Source organism: Notamacropus eugenii, chromosome 2, assembly GCF_028372415.1.
Source record: "Notamacropus eugenii isolate mMacEug1 chromosome 2, mMacEug1.pri_v2, whole genome shotgun sequence".
NCBI lineage: Eukaryota > Metazoa > Chordata > Mammalia > Diprotodontia > Macropodidae > Notamacropus > Notamacropus eugenii.
The window spans coordinates 459,642,127-459,662,466 of NC_092873.1; the positions used below are offsets into that span (position 1 = coordinate 459,642,127).

General features: G+C 37.4%; 1 protein-coding gene across 2 annotated transcripts; it reads left to right on the plus strand.

Moving 5' to 3' along the window:
- Positions 1 to 568: 568 nt before the first annotated feature.
- Positions 569 to 20,177, plus strand: IVNS1ABP (influenza virus NS1A binding protein). Of its 2 annotated transcripts, none has more exons than XM_072648392.1 (15): positions 569 to 707; positions 7,518 to 7,755; positions 8,975 to 9,103; positions 9,510 to 9,679; positions 9,816 to 9,891; positions 10,333 to 10,506; positions 11,132 to 11,257; positions 12,672 to 12,779; positions 14,679 to 14,808; positions 15,285 to 15,509; positions 15,996 to 16,117; positions 16,266 to 16,392; positions 16,498 to 16,629; positions 16,759 to 16,932; positions 18,744 to 20,177. In XM_072648392.1, exons 3-15 carry the CDS (start codon positions 8,993 to 8,995, stop codon positions 18,995 to 18,997), a joined length of 1,929 nt encoding a protein of 642 aa, XP_072504493.1. In that variant the 5' UTR covers positions 569 to 707; positions 7,518 to 7,755; positions 8,975 to 8,992; the 3' UTR covers positions 18,998 to 20,177. The 2 variants fall into 2 exon arrangements, with proteins under 2 accessions (XP_072504493.1, XP_072504494.1); XM_072648393.1 differs by lacking the exon at positions 569 to 707 and adding an exon at positions 1,525 to 1,778.
- The last annotated feature ends 163 nt before the right edge of the window (positions 20,178 to 20,340 follow it).

Here is a 20,340-nt window from a genome sequence, read left to right on the forward strand (position 1 = left end):
TTAGGAGGAGGCGGGGAGGGAGCGCACAGGTGGAGACTGGTCTGGAGAGGGGAAAAAAGAGAAAAGCCGGAGGGGGGGAGGAGGGGTCGGGGAGGGGGAGGGCACGGCGGCAGCAGGCAGAGCGCGGCACGGCCGCTCGGCCCAGGACCGCTCCCTCCTCACCTTGCCCTGACCTAGCGCAGCCGCGGAGAGGATGGGAAGGGGGGGCGGCGGCGCGGGGAGGGGGGGCGAGGCCGGGCTCGGCTCCGGCGGGAGTTGGAAGGAGGGAACGAGGCGATTTGTGTGTCGGGCTCTCATTCGCCGAGGGGTCACGCAAGAAGGAGTGGGAGGGGCAGCGACAGAGGCGCAGGCGCGCGCGCTGACGTGTGGAAGGGGGTGCGGCCAACGCCGGGCGGGAGGCGGCAGTGTCTTCTGGCGCGCGCGGAGGACGGACGTCTCTTCTCGGCGTGCTCTGGTGCGGCGGCGGCGGCGGTTCCTTGTCTTGCTTCTCTTCTCCCTTCTCCCTAGGGCGGGCAAGCGAGCGACGCAGCCCGAGCGGATCCCCTTTCCCGGCTGTCTCTCCCGTCGGCCGACCCAGTCCTCCCTTCTCCGATCGCTCCCTCCTTCTCCTCGAGACGCTTTCCGTTGGGGCCGCTTCCCTCTCGCTTCCTGCTGATCCCCTCGAAGCTCCAGCGATGAATTTTTTCGTCCTTTCTCAGAGGAACCAGGTAACGTCCGCGGGCAGGATGGGATGGAGAGCGGGGAGAAGGGCTCTGGCGGGGTCAGCCGGACATCGGGGCGGCCGAAGGCGTGGGGAGCCCGGCCTTGCCTGCCTGGCGTGCGCTGGCGGGAGGCGGAGTGTCGGGCATCGGTAACCCCGAGGCCGGGAGAGGCCGAGCCCCGCCGGGGTCGGTCCCGCACGCTCTTGGCGGCGCTGCCCTGGCTGCCAGGAAACGAGGAGGGGGCGGGACGCTTGTGTGGTCCGTCTTCCCCGAAGGGAGGGAGGGTTGTCGGTGCAGGACAGGGCGGTCTCGGAGGCCACCGCGTCCCACCGCCTCATTTACGGAGCAGGAAACGGAGGCACGGCGCGGCGATTGCCCTCCTCTCCGGTCCTCGGAGCTGTCACCTGCGGGACGAGGAGGAGGGGCTGCCCGCCCCCACCCACCTCCGCCCGGGGAAAGAGGCGCGGAAAGCTCGACCCCTGCCCCCCTGTCAGAAGCGCGAGCCTCGGGTACCCATTGTACCCGCCGCGGGGCCTGGGGGCTTTGAAGCTGCGCCCGGGGCCGGTGGGATGCGGGCGAGCTGCCAGCCCTAGGCCGGGTTGGGAAGGCGCGGAGCCGCCGGCCCCGGGGCTCCTTTGTTCCCACTCCACGTTGCCCGCTCCTCTTGCCAAGCGGAGGGGAAGAGGGGGCGGGAGGAGGCAGCCATGGGCTGCCCTGACGTGTCGGGGCTGATGGATTGGGAGGCCGTCCAATCGGCAGCCGGGGGTGTGCCGGCGGCGGGGTGCCGAGCCTCCCTGCGCCGGGGCGCTGGGGCTGCGAAGCCCGAGGCAGGGAGCGCCACGCCGAGAGCGGCGGGCCTGCCCCTCCAGCCCCCTGCCACCCCACCGGTCAGGGGGTGGGACACAATGGGATGCCAGCCCCTGACGATCGTAGGAAACCGTTCTACACCGTGGAACCCTTCATAAAATCGCGCTTTTTTACACGTGGTAGAGGGATGTGAATTTCAGAAGAGAACGATACTTTTTAAGTGTTCCTTGATTTATTTCATATAGGCCAGTTTAAAAATAGTGGATCAATGTAGGTGACAGTTAAAAAGACGTCGGGAGCTTTTTAAGAAGAGTCTTTTCTTCAAAAGGTTTTCTTTGGATCGTTCGTTGTTTTCTAATTTGTGATGTACAGAAAATAAATAGTGAAATAGGCCCAGAACAAACTGGCATCACTTCAGCATTTTGTAAGTGTACGGTTGCTCATCTCAGCTAGTGATTCACTACAGGAAATCCAGAAGTTCCTTTATCTGTAGAATAAGTACAGCATGGACCTTGTTGTAAATCACATTTTTGTGAAACTGGTCCTTTTTCTAGAGGTCCTGGAAATGGTGGGGGGGAGGTACTGCAGGTAATTCAATTGCTGTCTTGAGCCTTATGTCTTCATAGATGTAAATGTTAGTAATTTGGGGGATAGTGAAAATTGTGCTTTTGAGTAATTTGTGTTACCTTCTCCAGATCTATCCCAGATGGTAATAATTTGGTCACTAGAGGTAAACTGGATGTGAGCCAGGGAAAGGAGAAGAGCCCTTGAGCTGTTCTGTTCTCCATTTTGTGACATCTTTTAATAGCCTTGTGGTAATTGTATTACTTTATAGGTTCACTTTACTAGGTTTGTCAGTGTAGAAAACAACCTAGATTTTTAGTTTGAATTTTTAAGGTTATTGCTTTTAACAGCCAGTGTATTTGTAGGAAGCCTTGGTTTAATTAGGTATCTTTGTGGACTTTTTTCTTCCTAATTTGAGGGTTTGAATGTGACTTCAAAGATTTGATAAAATTAAATTGTACTAGTAAGTCTTAAGTGCTTTAAAATATTTTGTCAGTGATTACTGATTGGCTTTTAGTAGAATCAGTGATTATTTCTCTCAACTAGCAGATATAGTTTGGCTTATTAAAAGTTGTTTTCTCTCATTGACCAAGTTGAATGCTCTCTTAAACTGCTTTTTTGTCATTTGGGCAGCATGGTACTAGTGTTAAGTCCTTCTTTTGGAAATAGATTTCTTACCCTGTCAGAGAATCTATGAATTTGTGCACTGTCAAGAATCTAAGTGGTGGTTTCATGGTTGCTGGGTGGCTTCAGGTTGGGAAAAAAGATAGTAAAAATGATGCTTTTGATTTTCGCAGATATAGGTATGAATTGTTACCTGAAAAGGGGTGAAACAGACAACTTTGACTTTCTGTGGCATATAAAAGAATTAAGTACCTTTCTCAGTTTGATCTCTAGATGATTACCTTTATGTGGGAGTTAATTTCCTTCAAGGATGTTCTTATGTAATGTGGGTAATGTGCAATTTTTTTTTATCAGAGAAAGTCACTAATTTTAATTTCAGGTCTTTTGAGGGTGCTCTATTGGGAAAGGAAAGTTGTAGGGAAATCTGAAGTGCGGATACAGTTTATTGATTAGGGAGGTGAGCTGTTGTTCTTACCAAGGTATAGCTGTTTAAACAATTTGACACTCTTGCTGCTTTCTTAAATAGCTAATTAATCAATTGCTTAACAAGTGTATAATTCTAATCTTCCCTTTATGCTAAGAAGAGTGACCTCTCTCTAATAATTAATTCTCTGTTGAAAAGCAGTGATTACTTGCTCTGACCACCACCCAAGGAAATGCCAAGTAGATATGACTGTTTGTTTTGACTATCCTTCATATCCTTGTTTATCTCACACTTTATCTTCCTCTATCCCTTTTCTCTGTTGTTGGCTCCTTCTCCCCATCTTTGTCCATAATCTCATTTTTTTTACTCTTAAAGTAGATGGCACAAAGTACTGTATATGTGAAGTCTTAAACTGATATGTGTATCAGTGACCTTGTCTAGAAAATTTTTCTTATTCTGGTTTCCATTTTTCCTATTTATTGATGATTATTACAATTGATTACCTATTTTTTACACTTATTCAATCTTTCCATTGAGCTTTATTAATTTTGTTATAATTCATTTCCATTTCAATTAAAGTTAGGTATTCTGGAATATGTATTTTGAGTTCTCAAAGAAAGGGGTGGGTATGAGGTACAGCCCCTCAGCCCTCCAAGTTGGGAGAAGAGTAAATGAATGTGTTATTAATGGTTGATGGAGAAAATTTATGATTGAAATGTAAGTAGAACTTGAAAAGGGTAATAACTCCACATGCATTAAGGGAAATTAATCTACCTTTGAATTTAGAAATTTGCATTTCAGTTCTTATCCTAGAATATCATGAGAACACATTACAGAGTACAGAAGTGGATTCTAAACCTGTGGCTTATTGCACAGTTGTGTCTCTATTGCACAAAATGAAGATGTGCTCAGTATGATTTTTGTGGGTCATTGAGAAATCAATCCCATGTCTTTTACTATATAATAGGATTTAGAAAAAAGATGCTGGTTCAAATACAGCATATCTAAGGGAATACATTTAGATGTGTAGAATAAAAAAAAAAATTAAAGAGGGAGCCACATATCACAAAATTTACAAAGATCTGAAATTTATTTTTATCTTAATGCAATAGTAAATTATAAATTAAAATCAGTACCTATCTAATTTATTTATGAAAATAAGATAAAAGCATGTAAAACTTCTTAAAACCTTAACTAATTAAACCAAAGTTAATTAAATGTCAGTTATTATTACATTGTGCATAGGTTCATGTTGTGAAATCATTGTAACTTTAAAGGAAACTTTTACTCATACCATGGCTCCATCTTGGTATATTTTTACTGAGTTCCACGTGATGCTCGAAGAGTGGCTTGTGGCCTAGCACAGCAAGTTCACTCTGCAGGCACATGCTGGGTAGCAAAGACATTGTAGCCAAAGGACAGTTAATGGTTGCATCTGTATGGCTTCAAAATATTACATCATATTTCTGGATATGTTATCCCTTGCTTTAAGTGATAACTTTTCACAGTGAAAAAATAGGTGCCATGTGTATTGGCCATAAAAGTGCTTTATAGAGCCATATTAAAAATTGATTTTCCTATTCTAGGTTCCTTTATAAATTTCATTAATTTATAAGTTTATAAAAACTTTGAATATAGCCTAAAAATTGAAAAAGTTTGTAGGTGTACTCCTAGCTTGAACCCAGCCAGTTAGCTTTGTCTTGTATTAGTTGTGGGGAACTAGTTTATAGGTTTTGTAATATGTCATAATCCATCACAGTTCAGAATGCTAGAATCTTAGAGCTGGACCTAGAATTTCCCCACTTCATTGTGAAATTTCCCCACAGGTTGTGAAGTTTCTGAGCAAGTCTAATTTTTAAGATGTGAATATATCAGTATTAATCAAGAAGCTTGTCTTCCTACAAGTTGTAGTACAAAGCAGTGATTAAAAACTAATTTAGGATTTTCCAGGGATCCTCTGGTTTTATTCTTTTGTTCAACTACTAATTTTTTTTTCCTAGGAAAATTTTCTTTTCAGTGGATGATCTGATATGGACAAATGTTTCATTGAATTGCTAGCCCGGCCTCATAGCCAAGAAAAGTTGCTAGGGCACTGAAGTTCATTTAGGAACTTCCATTCCCATTTCCACTAAATGGTTGAGACATGTGTCACTAAAATTAATTTTTACATATCCTGAAAATTTTAGTCTATGTATGGAAAATGCTATTGGCAAAAACCAAAAAACTAGATTTGTTGAACCAGGAATTAACTGTGTAGCTAGAATGATAGTACATATTACTTGAAACAGAGCTAAAATAAATTTAACATTCATTTAGTTAAATTTTTTGCAGTTATTGCTCTTAATAGCTATATTTTATGAATGGCAAGTGGTAATAAAATTTTATCATTTGTTTCTAATATATTATATACTTAAAATTATCTTGTGATTCGTTGAATTAAACTCAAATAATGGTAAATTGAAAGCTCTGGGCACTTGTAATAGATTATTTTTACAAAACTTCTACTGAAGTAGTTTGTAGAACTAGTTCATGGGAGTGATATGCAAATCTGAATACCCAAATATATTCTTTATGGAGAAATGGTAATTTTATAATACATGACAGATCTTGCATGTGTGTAGAAAAATATATCTGGCATTCTGGGGAAATTATAAGAAATAACCATTATTATGTGGTTACAATAGCAAAATATTATATATTAATATGCTCAGACTTGTATGTAGATCAATACCTGGACAAATATTTTCTCCAGCTACCAATTGGAGACATTCAGTGTTAAGTTAGTACAAAACCTTACTAGAAAGTCTTGCTGACTGAAATCTGCTTTTCTGTAACTTCTAGGTGTTGTTCCTAGTTTTCTCCTTTGGGGCCAAGCATAATAAATCCAATTCTTTATCACAGTGTCTTTTTGATATCTTCTTGTCATTTCTAGGTTAAACATTCTAAGTTCCTTTATTTGTCATCTCCACACAGTTCTGAATGTGCTTCATATGTGTTGCTGTCTTCTAAGATATGCCTAGAAGAAATGACAAGACGAGAGTTCAGTCTCTTTGAATAGTGCATCAAATGCAATCATTTAACTATTTTCATATTGTCTGCTGGTGGCACATTAAGAATCTTTAAAATTTCAGATCTTTCTGGCCATCCCAGAGAAGTACTTCATTCTTTAAATCTTATTCCTCCTTAGAATTAGGTCAGCTTCAAAAAAAATTATCTGTTGTCTGAGGGGGTTACAGAAAGCCATGCTAATACACTCATTAGAATTGTGAATTGGTTCATCCATTCTGGAAATCACTTTTGAATTATGCTCAATAAATGACTAAAATATCCATATATTCTAATGTAGAGATTCCACTGCCAGACATAGGAGGTCAAAGACAGAAAGAGAAGTACCATAGATACCAACAGGTAGCAATTAAGGTAGCAAAAAAGAGAAACAAAGTAGGTGGTTATTGATTGGAATAAGATGAAACATGGATTTGTTATATTTAACAAAATAAATAACAATATAATAAAATGTAGATAACATCAGGCTTTAAAACTAAGTCAGTGTGCAACTCACAGAGGTTTTATGTGGGATTTAGTGACCCCCATTTCTGTTTAGTTTGACACCCACTGGCCTAGAGTGAATGCCAAGGGGCGGGCTAAGTGACTTGCCCAGTGTTACAGCTTGACTCTGAAACCTGCTCTATATCCATGTTAACTGGAGAAGAGCTAAACAAATTGTGGTATAAGAATATTGTGGTGGAAGAAATGATGAGTATGAAGAATTCAGAGAAGCATGGGAAGGTTTATGTGAAGTAAACAGCTCCAGAAAAACAGTGTACACAATGACTGCAACAATATAAAAGTTATAAATAATAAAAGGAAACATTATATACATAATGACCAACCAGAGAAGAGAAAATTCTCTCTCCTTTGAAAAAGATGAAGGAAGGACTATAGATACAGGTAGACTGATGCAGAAGATGTTAGAATAGGTTGATAGAAGTTGGTTAGTTTTGGAAAGAAGAAAACTGCTTTTGTAATGAGATGACTGGCTATGGGAGGGATGTAATCAGAAATTTCTCTTTTAAATAGTGTGCCCATAAACAGACACATTCCAGTTCTTAGTAGAAAAAAAAATACTAGAATGAGCATATTAACAATATTAAGATTTCTTTGGTTTCTGGAATTCCCCAACCTCAAGGACTATTAGATCTTGAAATAAGATGATTACTTATGGAGCCAATAAGTAATAGAATCAAGTGGGAATCAGGAAGGGAATTCAGATCAGTTAATTTTTGAATTTGAGACATTGAGTCTTGATTTTTTTTTTAATATTGTTGACATCTTGAGATTGTAAGCTCCTGGCGAGCAAAGCCTTAACTTGTCTAAGAAAAACTTGTCTCTTACAGATTATGATGCATGATTATCACAGAAGAAATTCATGTCTATAGCTTTTAAGGACTTGATTACATCATTTTCAAGCCTGATAGTTTTGGAATCACCACAGCAGCTTTAAACACGTCTGCCTTCATTCAGCCCCCCTTCTTCATACAAGAAGATAAAAAATTGTGCGCAGCATTTTCACACTCCAGTTCCTTTGATTATTCACAAATCTTCTGACATAAATTCTCACAAATATATTAGTAGGTGAGTGAAAATTTGATACCTGAAGAGACTTTAAATACAGTAAACTGATGTTCTGCTAAAATCTTTCGCTAGGTAAGAATTTCTTTGCTAAGCATTGAAAACTCTTTCCATCAAAGTCAAAAGTAAAATGCTGTGGTACTGTTTCATATTATATATTCACTCCACCCCCAAATTGTTAACCCTTTCTCACTGACAACGTTAGGAATATGAATTCTTTGGTATTATTTGGTATTATTTGTTATGCCATACATGCCAGTGACTGAAAAATGAAGATCATATTTTGATATTTATTTCAATGATACATTTTATTCTGTTTCTATAGGTGTAATTTTAGCATTTATTTGTTTTTTAAAGCAGGTAGATGAAATCGGGTATTTACAATCTTTGGTAAATCAGTTTTTATTTTAAAAGTGATTTTTAGGATGTACAGAATTTGAAAGTTTAATTTAGCTTATAAAGGTTATAGTCCTAGAGATTCTTTAAATTTTTAAAAAATGAGGTTGCAGTTAATAACTACAAAATAATTTTTAAAATAGGCAATATACATGAATGGCCATTTATTGATTTTTTTTTTTTATTGAATTGTCTTAATAGTTTGAGCTAAAAGGGACTTCTGTGTCTAGATCACAGCCATTCATTTAACACTGAGGAAATTTGAGCCCCAGAACGAGAGGAGCAAATGACTTTCTCAAGATTATGAGGTTAAAAGAAGTGGCAGTCTCAGACCTGACAATTTTCCATGTAATCTTAACACAAAGTGAATCTGTGCCCCACCCTTGTAATTTTGGAGAGAGGAGGAAAGAAAGGAAAAAGAATTAGAGGAGGGGTCTAATCTAGATTAGTTCCTTTCAGTTGCAGGTTGGAACAAGTCAGTACAAGAGGTCAGAGTTTCCTCCTCAAGAATGGATTGTTCACAGGGATGGAAACCTGAAAGTGGTCCTAATATCTAATCACACTGTTTGCCAACCCTTAAGGTTAAGGGATATATAAGGGATATAGGTGGGTCTTAATTGGTGTGGGACATTTTATTGACCGTGCTTTTGCTATATTGTTTGTATAGAGTATACTTTTACATGTAATGTGCATGGTAACTTAAGGGTATCCCACTTGGGTGAAATAGGATATATAATAAGATATTATCCTACTATGCAACAAAATTGCTAATTTTTTTCATGGTTATTTTCTAAGAAAAAAATAACAGCTATTTTCTTTCTCTCAGCCAAACCTACATTTAAAAATGATTCCCAATGGATATTTAATGTTTGAAGATGAAAATTTCATTGAGTCGTCAGTTGCCAAATTAAATGCTTTACGAAAAAGTGGCCAGTTCTGCGATGTTCGACTTCAGGTATTTAAATTTAATTACTGGAGTGTGGTGGAGTTATAAGCTACAGTGGGCTAAACCAATCTGGTATATACAGCAAATGGCACTAATATAGGGAGCTCCCTAAACAGAGATAAATATGCCCAGGTCAGAGGTTATAAGGAATCAGTTCCCTGTACATCTATCTAGCTTGGACAATATAGGGAGATAGGGAGTCTTTTTAAGAAAAAAGTAAATAAGATTTAAACTTTTTATTGCTGAGTCATAAAGATTCCCAGACTTAGAGATTATATTTTTCATAAAAGGCATTTACAAAGTCTACTTTGAGAGCAAATAACTTAGGGGGAAATTAAGAGAACTGAATATTATGTATGATTTGCTGGTAAGATATTATCTATAAATTTCCAATTGTAATTCTTTATAATCTAAGGTCTGTGGACATGAGATGTTGGCACACAGAGCAGTGTTGGCTTGCTGCAGTCCCTACTTATTTGAAATCTTCAATAGTGACAGCGATCCTCATGGAGTTTCTCATGTTAAATTTGACGATCTCAATCCAGAAGCAGTTGAAGTCTTGTTGAATTATGCCTACACTGCTCAGTAAGTACCTTCTATCAAATAAAAGTGAAGTTCCATATCAGAATTCTAAAATCCCTAGTTTAAAACAATTTCTGTATGTGTTTTAGAAACCTTGATATTGACATACTACAATGGGCCTTTGAAATTTTTTTTACAGATTGAAAGCTGATAAGGAATTAGTAAAAGATGTTTATTCTGCAGCTAAGAAGCTAAAGATGGACAGAGTAAAGCAGGTACAGTCTTATTTACATAACCAAAATGCAATGTAGCTCTTGTTTTAGTTGTGTGCATAACTTTGAAAATTTACTGTCAAGGAGCAAATGAAAATTTTCACAAGTAGAGGGAATATGCTTGTAGTTAGTTGACAAAGATAATTGCTTCATGGAAATGAAAATAAATTTGGGACTTTCTCTGTTGTCTGGGGGCAGGGGTGAGATAAAAAGGCTGATATTTAATAGTCTTGATTACAGCTCCCATCTCAGGGCCCTTCTGGTTTATGGCAAAATGACTTTAATACATTCCCCATTCCTTCATACATCAACATACCCTACATCCTCTGTTCTCTGGAGCTTTTATTGTTCCTCTCAAGATTTACTATTGATAAGGGTACCTTACAAATTCATAGAATAGTTGTGAAATATTCCTATATTTGCATATTTTTATTTTTTCCAAAGGTTTGTGGTGACTATTTGCTATCCAGGATGGATGTTTCAAGCTGTATCTCTTACCGGAATTTTGCAAGTTGCATGGGAGACTCACGTTTGTTGAATAAGGTTGATGTTTACATCCAGGAGCATCTGTTACAAATTTCAGAAGAAGAGGAATTTCTTAAACTTCCACGACTAAAAGTAAGAAGAAAAACTAAGATTATTTTGACTGTTTCATTTTTTTAAGTTTTGTGCCTTTATATCATTTCTTGATATGGCCTTTCCCCTTCAAAACAAAGACAGCAAAACAAAACAGTCGAGCACCTGTGTTTTAAGTGTTTATGACATTCCACACCCATAATTCTCACCTGTCCCAATGGAAGGAGGGTGGTCTGGCTTGTAGTCAAGATTATCAATGACTAGTCACTTTAGTTCCAGTATCAAGTTGAGGTTTTCTGTTTGGTTGGTTGGTTTTGTTTTGTTTGTAGCAATGTATCATTTCCTAGCCCTTATCCCTATATGCTAAAAAAGTGAAACAAAAGCTGTATTTCAGAGATTGGAAAAATCAAGTAAAGTGGTTGTATCTTAACGTCTGGCTGAGTATCTTTTTTCCCCGTTTTCTTCTTAAATGTTTTTTTTTTTAATGAGTGGTTTTTAATTAAATATAGCAAAAAAACATTCTTTAGGTAGAATAAACATGAGATGTTGAAGTCTTAACATAACTTTGTTATAGAAACTAATGCAATAAGTTGAACCTAGAATTTTTACTGAAAGACTAGGCATTAAAGTATATTTTGACAGTTATTTTTTCTTTCTGGAACTCTAGTTGGAGGTCATGCTTGAAGACAATGTCTGCCTGCCTAGCAATGGCAAATTGTATACAAAGGTAATCAACTGGGTGCAGCGTAGCATCTGGGAGAATGGAGACAGTCTGGAAGAGCTGATGGAAGAGGTTAGTTTTTAAGTAAATGGGATTAAACAATTCTTTAAAGTTAAGTTGCTTTGACATGAAGGATTCCCTTTCATTTTTATTTATTTTATAACCATGACCCTAAAGAATTTAAATTTTGCTGTAGGTACCCCTAAGCTGAGAAACAGGGGGGGTGTCCAGGTGAGCTGAATGAACTGTTCAGTCTGGTCTTCTGCTTTCTTTTTTTTTCTTTGCTCATTATGTGCTGATAACTTTCTTTAAAGTAGCATGTAATTTGCTTTAGAAATGGGGAGGTGGTACTGAAATTTTCTGTAGATTCTTAATGTTTCTTTCACAGGTTTTTGCTTTAAATATAAAAAGTAGGTAAAAGCTTCTAATGGTTGTTCCTCCCCATTGATTTATCTCCCTATAGGTTTATTAACAAAACTAGGATACCCAAGACTGAAGAAACAAGAAGAAACCTCAAGTGTATTGACACGTACAGAAGCAGCAGTCCTGCCCCAGTTCTCCTAAGAAAAAATCCGCTGTGGGCAGAGAGCGATGATGATTTAATGGTGTTTACTCCTTTACAGGATTCTTTTCTTTTAAAGCTTTGTGTCTTTCATTGGTGTTATTCATGCATACCTCTAAACTTCTCTTGGGCCACCTTTTCTTAAGACACCCCCAACAATCCCTTAAATAGACACACATGCACACATGCCCCCAAAGCCTAAAATATTAATGAAGGATACTTGGAAATTTTTTTCCTTAAGGGCACTATGCAATTAATTGCTCGATTGTAGCATTTCCACTGAAGCTAGATAATATGTTAAAGACGTAAGCCTAAGAGACCTTTGAAAAAACACATTGTGTTATTATTTATGTTCTTAGTTGATCTTCTGCCTTGCCACTTGTTATTTGGCTGCCGTTAGTAATGTATTGCATGTTCACATTTTTTTCTGTTTGGGGGCTTGGGGATTGAATTTTTTTGAAGTTCACTTTTGTTGGCATTTTTCATCCTGCCCAAGAGGAAAGTATTGTTGTACATGGAAATGAACTTATTTTCAGGGGGTAAACCCTAGTATGTGATTGTGAATCTGTGTATTATTCAAGATCCTGTATATTGTACTTTTATGCTTTCTCTCTTAATGTTACGTTAGAAATACTAATAATTATTAGGAGTCATGAAAAAAGAAGATTTCTTTCAAGCAGAACAAGCCAAGGATTCTTAAGCCAGTATTGGAAGATTTTTTTTAAATTTTTTATTTTTTTCCTTTTTTTCTTTTTTTTACCACCATGACTTGTATTTTTCTTTTAATTTGTGATTTTGCCAGAGTGAGATATCAAGAGGCACACTCACTGGAGGTTCCCTTGTGGAGTCTTTGTATTCTACCTAATAGGAGAGTAGTTATGGAGACAAGAGCCACCACATGGGTATTCTGTTGCTGTTTTGCAGGTTCAAACGTTGTACTACTCAGCTGATCACAAGCTGCTTGATGGGAATCTACTAGATGGACAGGCTGAGGTGTTTGGCAGTGATGATGACCACATTCAGTTTGTGCAGGTACACAATGCAGAGTTGGAGGTAACTGCAGGTTAAAACTTGATAGTAAACTTTATAGCACACCTAAAAATTGCTTTTGCTTTGGTAAAGAAGGAAAAGTAGTAAAATTTTTTATGGCATAACTTAGTTTGTATTTGGCAGAAGGAGAATCTTGAGATGTATGGACATGGGAGTATGCTAGTTCAAACCTCTCACTCTCAGGTTGTAATTAATAGCCAATTTGGGGTCCCATTTGGATTTTCCCCCCTAACTTAAGACTTTTCAGATAAGACAAAGGGCTTTTAAAATGAAGGAATGAAAGTATAGTGACATGGTGAAACTTGGGTTTTTGTATTAGGATAGATGAGTGTGTTATAAGCAGAGAGAGAATGCAGTCAGGCTTGAGAATTTAAAAAGAGGTGTCTTGTGATCCTTCTAGGCAGGTGTTTGGCTGTGTGGATATTTAAGAAGTTTGGGACATGTTTTTTAGCATGTAGTGTTTGGTCTTTTAATGTGTGAGCTTATAACGGCATAGTTTGGAAGTGGATCATGTCATAAAGAGCAAATTATGACAGGTGTGTAGATATCAGAACCTTAAAGAATGATGAAACTTAAGGAGTATACCTTCTGTAAATTAGTGCATGTGGAGAAACTTGGTTAGTTCCCACTCTTCCTTCATGTTGCTTACAAGTTCATTGCTTTTACTTTTACTAATTATCCCCAGTCTCTCTTTGTTTTTTTAATTGCCTTTTCTGAACATACAAACTTTATTCCAAGTGATTAATCAAATATCCCAAATACTTACAATAAATGAGAAAGATCAGATGAGAAAGGTCAGATTTGAATGGTTTAATTAATAGAGATGAGGACTAAAAAGTAGTTCATTTTTGGCTATGCATAGTCACCTTCATCAAAAAACCTATGAATTTTATCAAGTCAAATGAGATCTCCATTTATAGAAATGTATATCAGAACATTAACTCTATACTCTGATCATCATTAAAATTAAGTCTAGCTGAAGTAAAAATGATTACTGTACTGAGGCTTAAACCAGCACTGTGGATTTGTAGCAATTCAGACTTCATACATCCATGAATTGAGTCATGTTCTCATGCAATCATAATTACTGAGGTAGCTTCCAGATGTGATCAGACTTGTGCTCCCACCTTGCATAATGCGCAATAGTGTTGAATTATAGGTTCCCAGCTGCTGTAAGATGGGCTTATTCCTTGTCTCTGACTGTATATGGCTGCAGTGATACTTGGGATCACGGGTTTAGAACTAGAAGGAACTTCAAATAATATTCCTCATTTAAGAGGTGAGAAATAAGGCCCAAAGAGGTCACTTGCCCAAGTTAGAGCTGGGAGTCAAACCCAAGTGTTCTCACTAAATTCTTTCCATTGAAAACCTGTTAACCTCTACCTGGCATTGTGCCTTAGAGGCACTGCACAGATAGTATAGGTTTCTCCCTCATTGAATAGAAACATTATCCTCTAACACATCTGTAAAATGTATCCTATGAGCCCGTAATGTGTGCCAAATGTATCTTCTAGTGTAGTCCCTTTTGGAATTTTCATGATTAAAACATAAAAAGTTGTCAAAATATTTCTTATTCCAATTATTAAGTAGACTCATTTGTATCTAGTTCCATAATCAATGATTAAATCAGAGCTTTTTTTTTTTTTTTTTTACTTGTCTTTAGATGTAGTGGTTCTTTTATGAAGTGAACGCTTTCTTAGGTGTGCAAGTAAACCTGTCAGTGTTTAGAAAGGTTTGTTTTAAATTTAGGTGTGCTATAAATGACATACATAGGTTATGGATTTTGCAATCACGTGTTTCCCCTCATAATGGCTCAGGAACAGAGGCAGTTCAGCGTGTGGTCTTTGGCTAGGTTTCTGTAGCTCCCTTTTGATTTTGCAGAAAAAGCCACCACGTGAGAATGGCCACAAGCAGATAAATAGCAGTTCCACTGGATGTATCTCTTCTCCAAATACTACAGTACAAAGCCCTAAGCATGAATGGAAAATCGTTGCTTCAGAAAAGACTTCAAGTAAGTGTATGAAAATTGATGTATTGCTCTATTGAGTAGCACAATTTTTTTTGTGATTTGAAAGGGAGAAAAAAACTTTCCCTCCAAAGTAATTGTTAATATTTTGTATATTATTTTAACATTACTTTAATAGTGTATACAAATAATGGATTTTAAAACTGAAATTACAATTTAGATGAGTTTTTGAAATGAATTTTAAAAGTTTTTTTATTGCCAAAATTTCTCCCAGTATCCCTCCTCCTCAGAAAGCCATCCCAACATAGTATTTTTTTCCCTAAAGAAGGAAAAAGAGGAAGTGAAAACAAGTAGGACTGATGACATACACTTAGAAAGTCTGAAAAAAATCTGTGTTCCACACAAGTGGGCCTCCCCATCTTTCTGCAAAGGAATGGAGTTAGGGGAGTGTTGTCTCACCTCTTTGGGAGCCATGTTTGTTTAGATGTCAAGTTTTTAATGCCAAGTTCTTGTGCTTGCAGATAATACCTACTTGTGTCTTGCTGTGCTGGATGGTGTATTCTGTGTAATTTTTCTTCATGGACGCAGTAGTCCACAGAGTTCACCAACAAGTACTCCACGACTGATTAAAAGTTTAAGTTTTGAATTACAACCAGATGGCCCGGTAGAAAAGCCTATGTCTCCCATGCAGTATGCTCGATCTGGTCTAGGAACAGCTGAACTGAATGGCAAACTGATAGCTGCAGGTAAGCTACTTAGTAGAATTTCACATTGGAAGCCAATTGAAGTTTGTAATGGGTATTAGGATACTAGGGCCATTGCTAGTGAAAGCTGAATCCTATTAGTGGTCAAGGATGTCTATTTATTGCTTCTTCTTGATTTACTCTGGATATGCTTACTCTTGCCTGTGGAGGGAAACCATCAGTGAATGCTCTTACTTTATGCCCAACAGTCATTAGTTGAGGCTTTGATTTAAAAACAATCTGACTTGTATGGGAATGTAAATGAGTAACTTTCTGCCTCTTATTCTGATTTTCAGTCCAGGACTAAACAGTAGACTTACTTAAGAATTAAATATTTTTTGCATAATTCTATAGTAGACATCTAGTTAAGGCAGAAATAAGTACACTCTTGTCATACGTGTATAATCCTAGAAACATTTAGAGGAATTCTGAGCTGAATTGTAAATTCTGCTTTCTACTTTCATTGTAAATCTTTTATTATCCTTTCAGGTGGCTACAACAGAGAGGAATGTCTTCGCACAGTTGAATGCTATGATCCACATACAGATCGTTGGTCGTTCCTGGCTCCCATGAGAACACCAAGAGCCCGGTTTCAAATGGCAGTATTAATGGTAATTGACTTGATGCCACAATGTATGGAAGAGACTTTTTTTTTTTAGCCTTTTCTTGTTACTTGGGAATTGTTTGAAATTCTGTAGTCTTGAGTTAGTTGAATTTTCAAGCAGATAAGACTGAAATAATTTCTTTGTTGCTTCTTAGGGCCAGCTCTATGTGGTAGGGGGTTCAAATGGCCACTCTGATGACCTGAGTTGTGGAGAGATGTATGATCCAAACATAGATGATTGGACTCAAGTTCCTGAATTGAGAACCAACCGTTGTAATGCAGGCACGTTTTTTTGTGTGCAGGGTTTGAAGGTTTTGGATAATTAAGAATTTTAAAATTGCATATAATTGTTTTTTTTTCCTTCCTTTCCCAACAAATGGAATTTAGGGGTCTGTGCTTTGAATGGGAAACTATACATCCTTGGTGGCTCTGATCCATATGGTCAGAAAGGACTGAAAAATTGTGACGTGTTTGATCCTGTAACAAAGTCATGGACCAGCTGTGCTCCCCTTAACATTCGTAAGTTGGTGATATACATATTTTAAGCAGATTGACTTGGGTTCCTTTGAAATAAATCCCCAGGGTAGTAAATGTATGAATGTTAAGAGTTTTGAGTAATTAAGTAATAACGCTAGTTTAACTTTACAGGTAGACACCAATCAGCAGTATGTGAACTTAGTGGTTATTTATACATAATTGGAGGAGCTGAGTCTTGGAATTGCTTAAACACAGTAGAACGCTACAATCCAGAAAATAATACCTGGACACTGATTGCACCTATGAATGTGGCTAGACGTGGAGCTGGAGTAGCTGTTCATAATGGTGAGTATTTTTCCTTTCTACCAAGATGTCAGTGATTATAGGTAAATAGCAATGACATTAGTGTTCCCATAAGCAACTCTCAAAGAAGCAAATTCTCTTTGCTGACTCTAACAACATGTTATGAAAGGGCTGGATGCTGGGTCCCTTACAGCTCTCGGTGGTTATATGTACATGTGAGTAAACTTGGTACCTTAAGTTTGATAGCTTCTAAAAGTTCCATAGATTCAGATAATTTTTATAATTCAAATTTAGAAACAAAAGAATACTCCAGAAATTCTAAAAAATTCTATATTTAAAATGTTAACCTTAGGTTTTTTTTGGTTGTGATGTAACTTCCATATCTGCTACTATTACATACTTAAAATAACTACAAATTTTAGTATGAAGAGAATATTTTAAAATATTACTTTAAAAATTTTTTAAAGAGACATTAATTTGATTCTTTGTTGTAGGAGAAATTTCCTATTAAAAGACCTTAATGCTTTTTCAATTTGAAATAACGTAGTAATTTAGTGAGTTGTGATTTTAAAATGGCATATGAACACATGCAGAGTAAAATGAAGAAAGAGGACAAAATGATCATTTCAGATGAGGCAATGATATACCAGTACTGTCAGTAGGCACAATTAAGAAATAATATACTTTGACGGATAATGAAACTTATTATTAAAAATATATATAAAATGACATCGTGTAAAAAGTATTGGAAAAAACTAATTGAAATGACTTGCTTTGTGAATGGAATATTAAAGAATATGCATATTTCAGCATTTTTTCCAGAAATTGAGAATGAAGAAAAGTGATGCAGATCCCTTAGAGGAACAATAGAGATAACTCATCTTGATGTTATCTAGAGATAAGTTATCATAATGATAATATATAATCACAAAGTAGCAAAAGATACATCTCTAACTGGAGACTAGATTATAACATAGTGGATGAGTTTGTGAGAACATAACAATTTATAGCATGAATATGCTATAAAGTCCAAGAAAATTTATATCCTAATTTTATGTATATGAGCAAATGTGAGTCACTATAAGAAACTCTTTCATCAAAGGTGAAGACAAAATGGAAAATTCCTTATTTCTTGTTTGAATTATTTATACATTTTTTTTTTACTTGTATTAGTAGATTGTGAGTAGAAAGTGTATCAAGGACTGGAATCAGTGTTTGTGTGTGTATATGTGTAGATTAACTCTTTAGATTGCAGGCCTATTGTAGTGTGTGTCACTCATAAAACTTTTTGGGATTTGGGTTTATAGAACTCACTTTTAAAGTTACGTAATTTAAAATGTCAAACAACATACAACATAGTCCAGGAGTTAATATGCCTAGCCCCAAAGGGAAAGAGAATTTTATGAAATCATATGATGAAGGTTAATGTCTTAAGCATCCAATAGTTGTCTGTGGTCTTTCTAAGTCTAACTGGCCTACTACCTGTAAATTAAACCTGTTTTTCTCCTATTCAATTTCTGTATGTAATTCAACCTATTGTAGACTAAACAAGGCCTCTAACATTTCCTCAGGAATTTTTGGTTCTTCTTTGGACGCTTATTTCATTGTCACTCTTCTAAAATGCAGAGATTTAAACTGAATTGGTCACTTTAATAGTCCTGACAGACATTAAATAAAGAAGGATCACTTCCAAATAGTTATGCCATAACTTAAAATAATAATGGATTTGAATTGCTACGATTCTGGCATTCTTTCAGATTTTTGTTCATTGTATCTCTGCTGTCTGTGCTTTTATATAGCAGTCCTTTGTATTTGCTCCAATTGATAGTCTCTACTGACATTTCTCTTTTTAGGAAAGCTATTTGTTGGTGGAGGCTTTGATGGTTCTCATGCGGTCAGTTGTGTAGAGATGTATGATCCAGCTAGAAATGAATGGAAGATGATGGGAAACATGACTTCACCAAGGAGCAACGCTGGCATTGTTGCTGTGGGGAAGACCATTTATGCAGTGGGAGGATTTGATGGCAATGAATTCCTGAATACTGTGGAAGTCTATAACCCTGAGTCAAATGAATGGAGCCCCTATACAAGGATTTTCCAGTTTTAACAAATTTAAGGCCCTTTCCAAACTAACAGGCTTAGTGATGTAATTGTGTTTAGTAGAGGTACAGTTGTGAATAGGGTGGGGCTGGGGGTGGGGGAGGGTATATAGAAGTTGCTAACAGCAACACAAAGCTTTTGCATATTGCATACTATAATATGTGCTGTACATAATTTTTTGTGTTTATTTGAAAAGAATGCCAACATGAAGGTTTGTTTTGTGTATTTTTAGAATTTTTTTTGGTTACTTTATCTTTTTCGAAGTTGACATTGTAAAAAAAAAAATAAACTAAGAATTGATTGGGCATATCATTTCAAGAGTTTCCCTCTCCTCCACATTTGTTTTGCCAATTTGCACATGTAATGACTTTCTCCTTTGAATGTGTTCTATAGGGGCAAGAGGGGTAAGGTGTTGGGATGTCGGCAATTTTTTTCAAGCCCCTTTTCAGTAACTGGAACAATCTTAACAAAAAGTCTTTATTTAAATATATTACAGTGGCTATTTTTTTTAAGAAAGCTGACATGCCTACCAAAATTTAATCTTTTATGATTGCTTTTTTATAAAAAAAAAAATTTTTTTATATTCTCAGCAGAGTACTTTTATCTGTTGATGTGAAAAGTGGCAGATTCAAATTACTGAAGCAGAGGGAGAGTCTTAGAACGTGCTGAGAGGGAGGCTTCCCTTCAACTCCTAGAATGCCAACTTCTAAACTTTGGCCTCAGCTGCAATACCGTTTTTTGTATACAACACTTTCATTATTTGAATAGGGTTCTGAACAGTAACATAGCTGTGATTACAGTAGGTGAAAATAATTCTGGCTTTAAGTATTTTGACTTGGGTTGAGGAGGGTGTGTTTTGTACAAGATTCATTTAAACTAAGTGAAAGATAGTGAAATGTTTTCTTTTAAAAATAAATCGTTCATCTTGAACAGTACAATTAATCCAAAATGGCAGCCCTTGCTTATGAAATATTTAATGCACACTCTACTAGGTTTTTGAAAACAACCTCAAGCTGAACTATGTTTTTGTTCGTATGGATAAACTTGGGATACTTGGTGTCTAATGTGTAGTGCTGCACATCTAACTTAAGGTGCCAAAACTGGCACTTTCTAATGCTTTACTGCTGATGCAAACACATTAAAGGTACCTTGCAGGAAATCCTTGTACCATGGGATTAATATCACAACCCTGTTGTTTGTGTACTTATTTCCTTAGTATCTGATGCATGTTTATGAAAAATGAGAAGGTAATAACTTGATAAACGTAAGGAAACTTTGTTCCCCCACCCCAGCCCATTTCATGGTTAACACAGGCATCTATGCTATTTCATCTGAGAACGGAGGGGATAC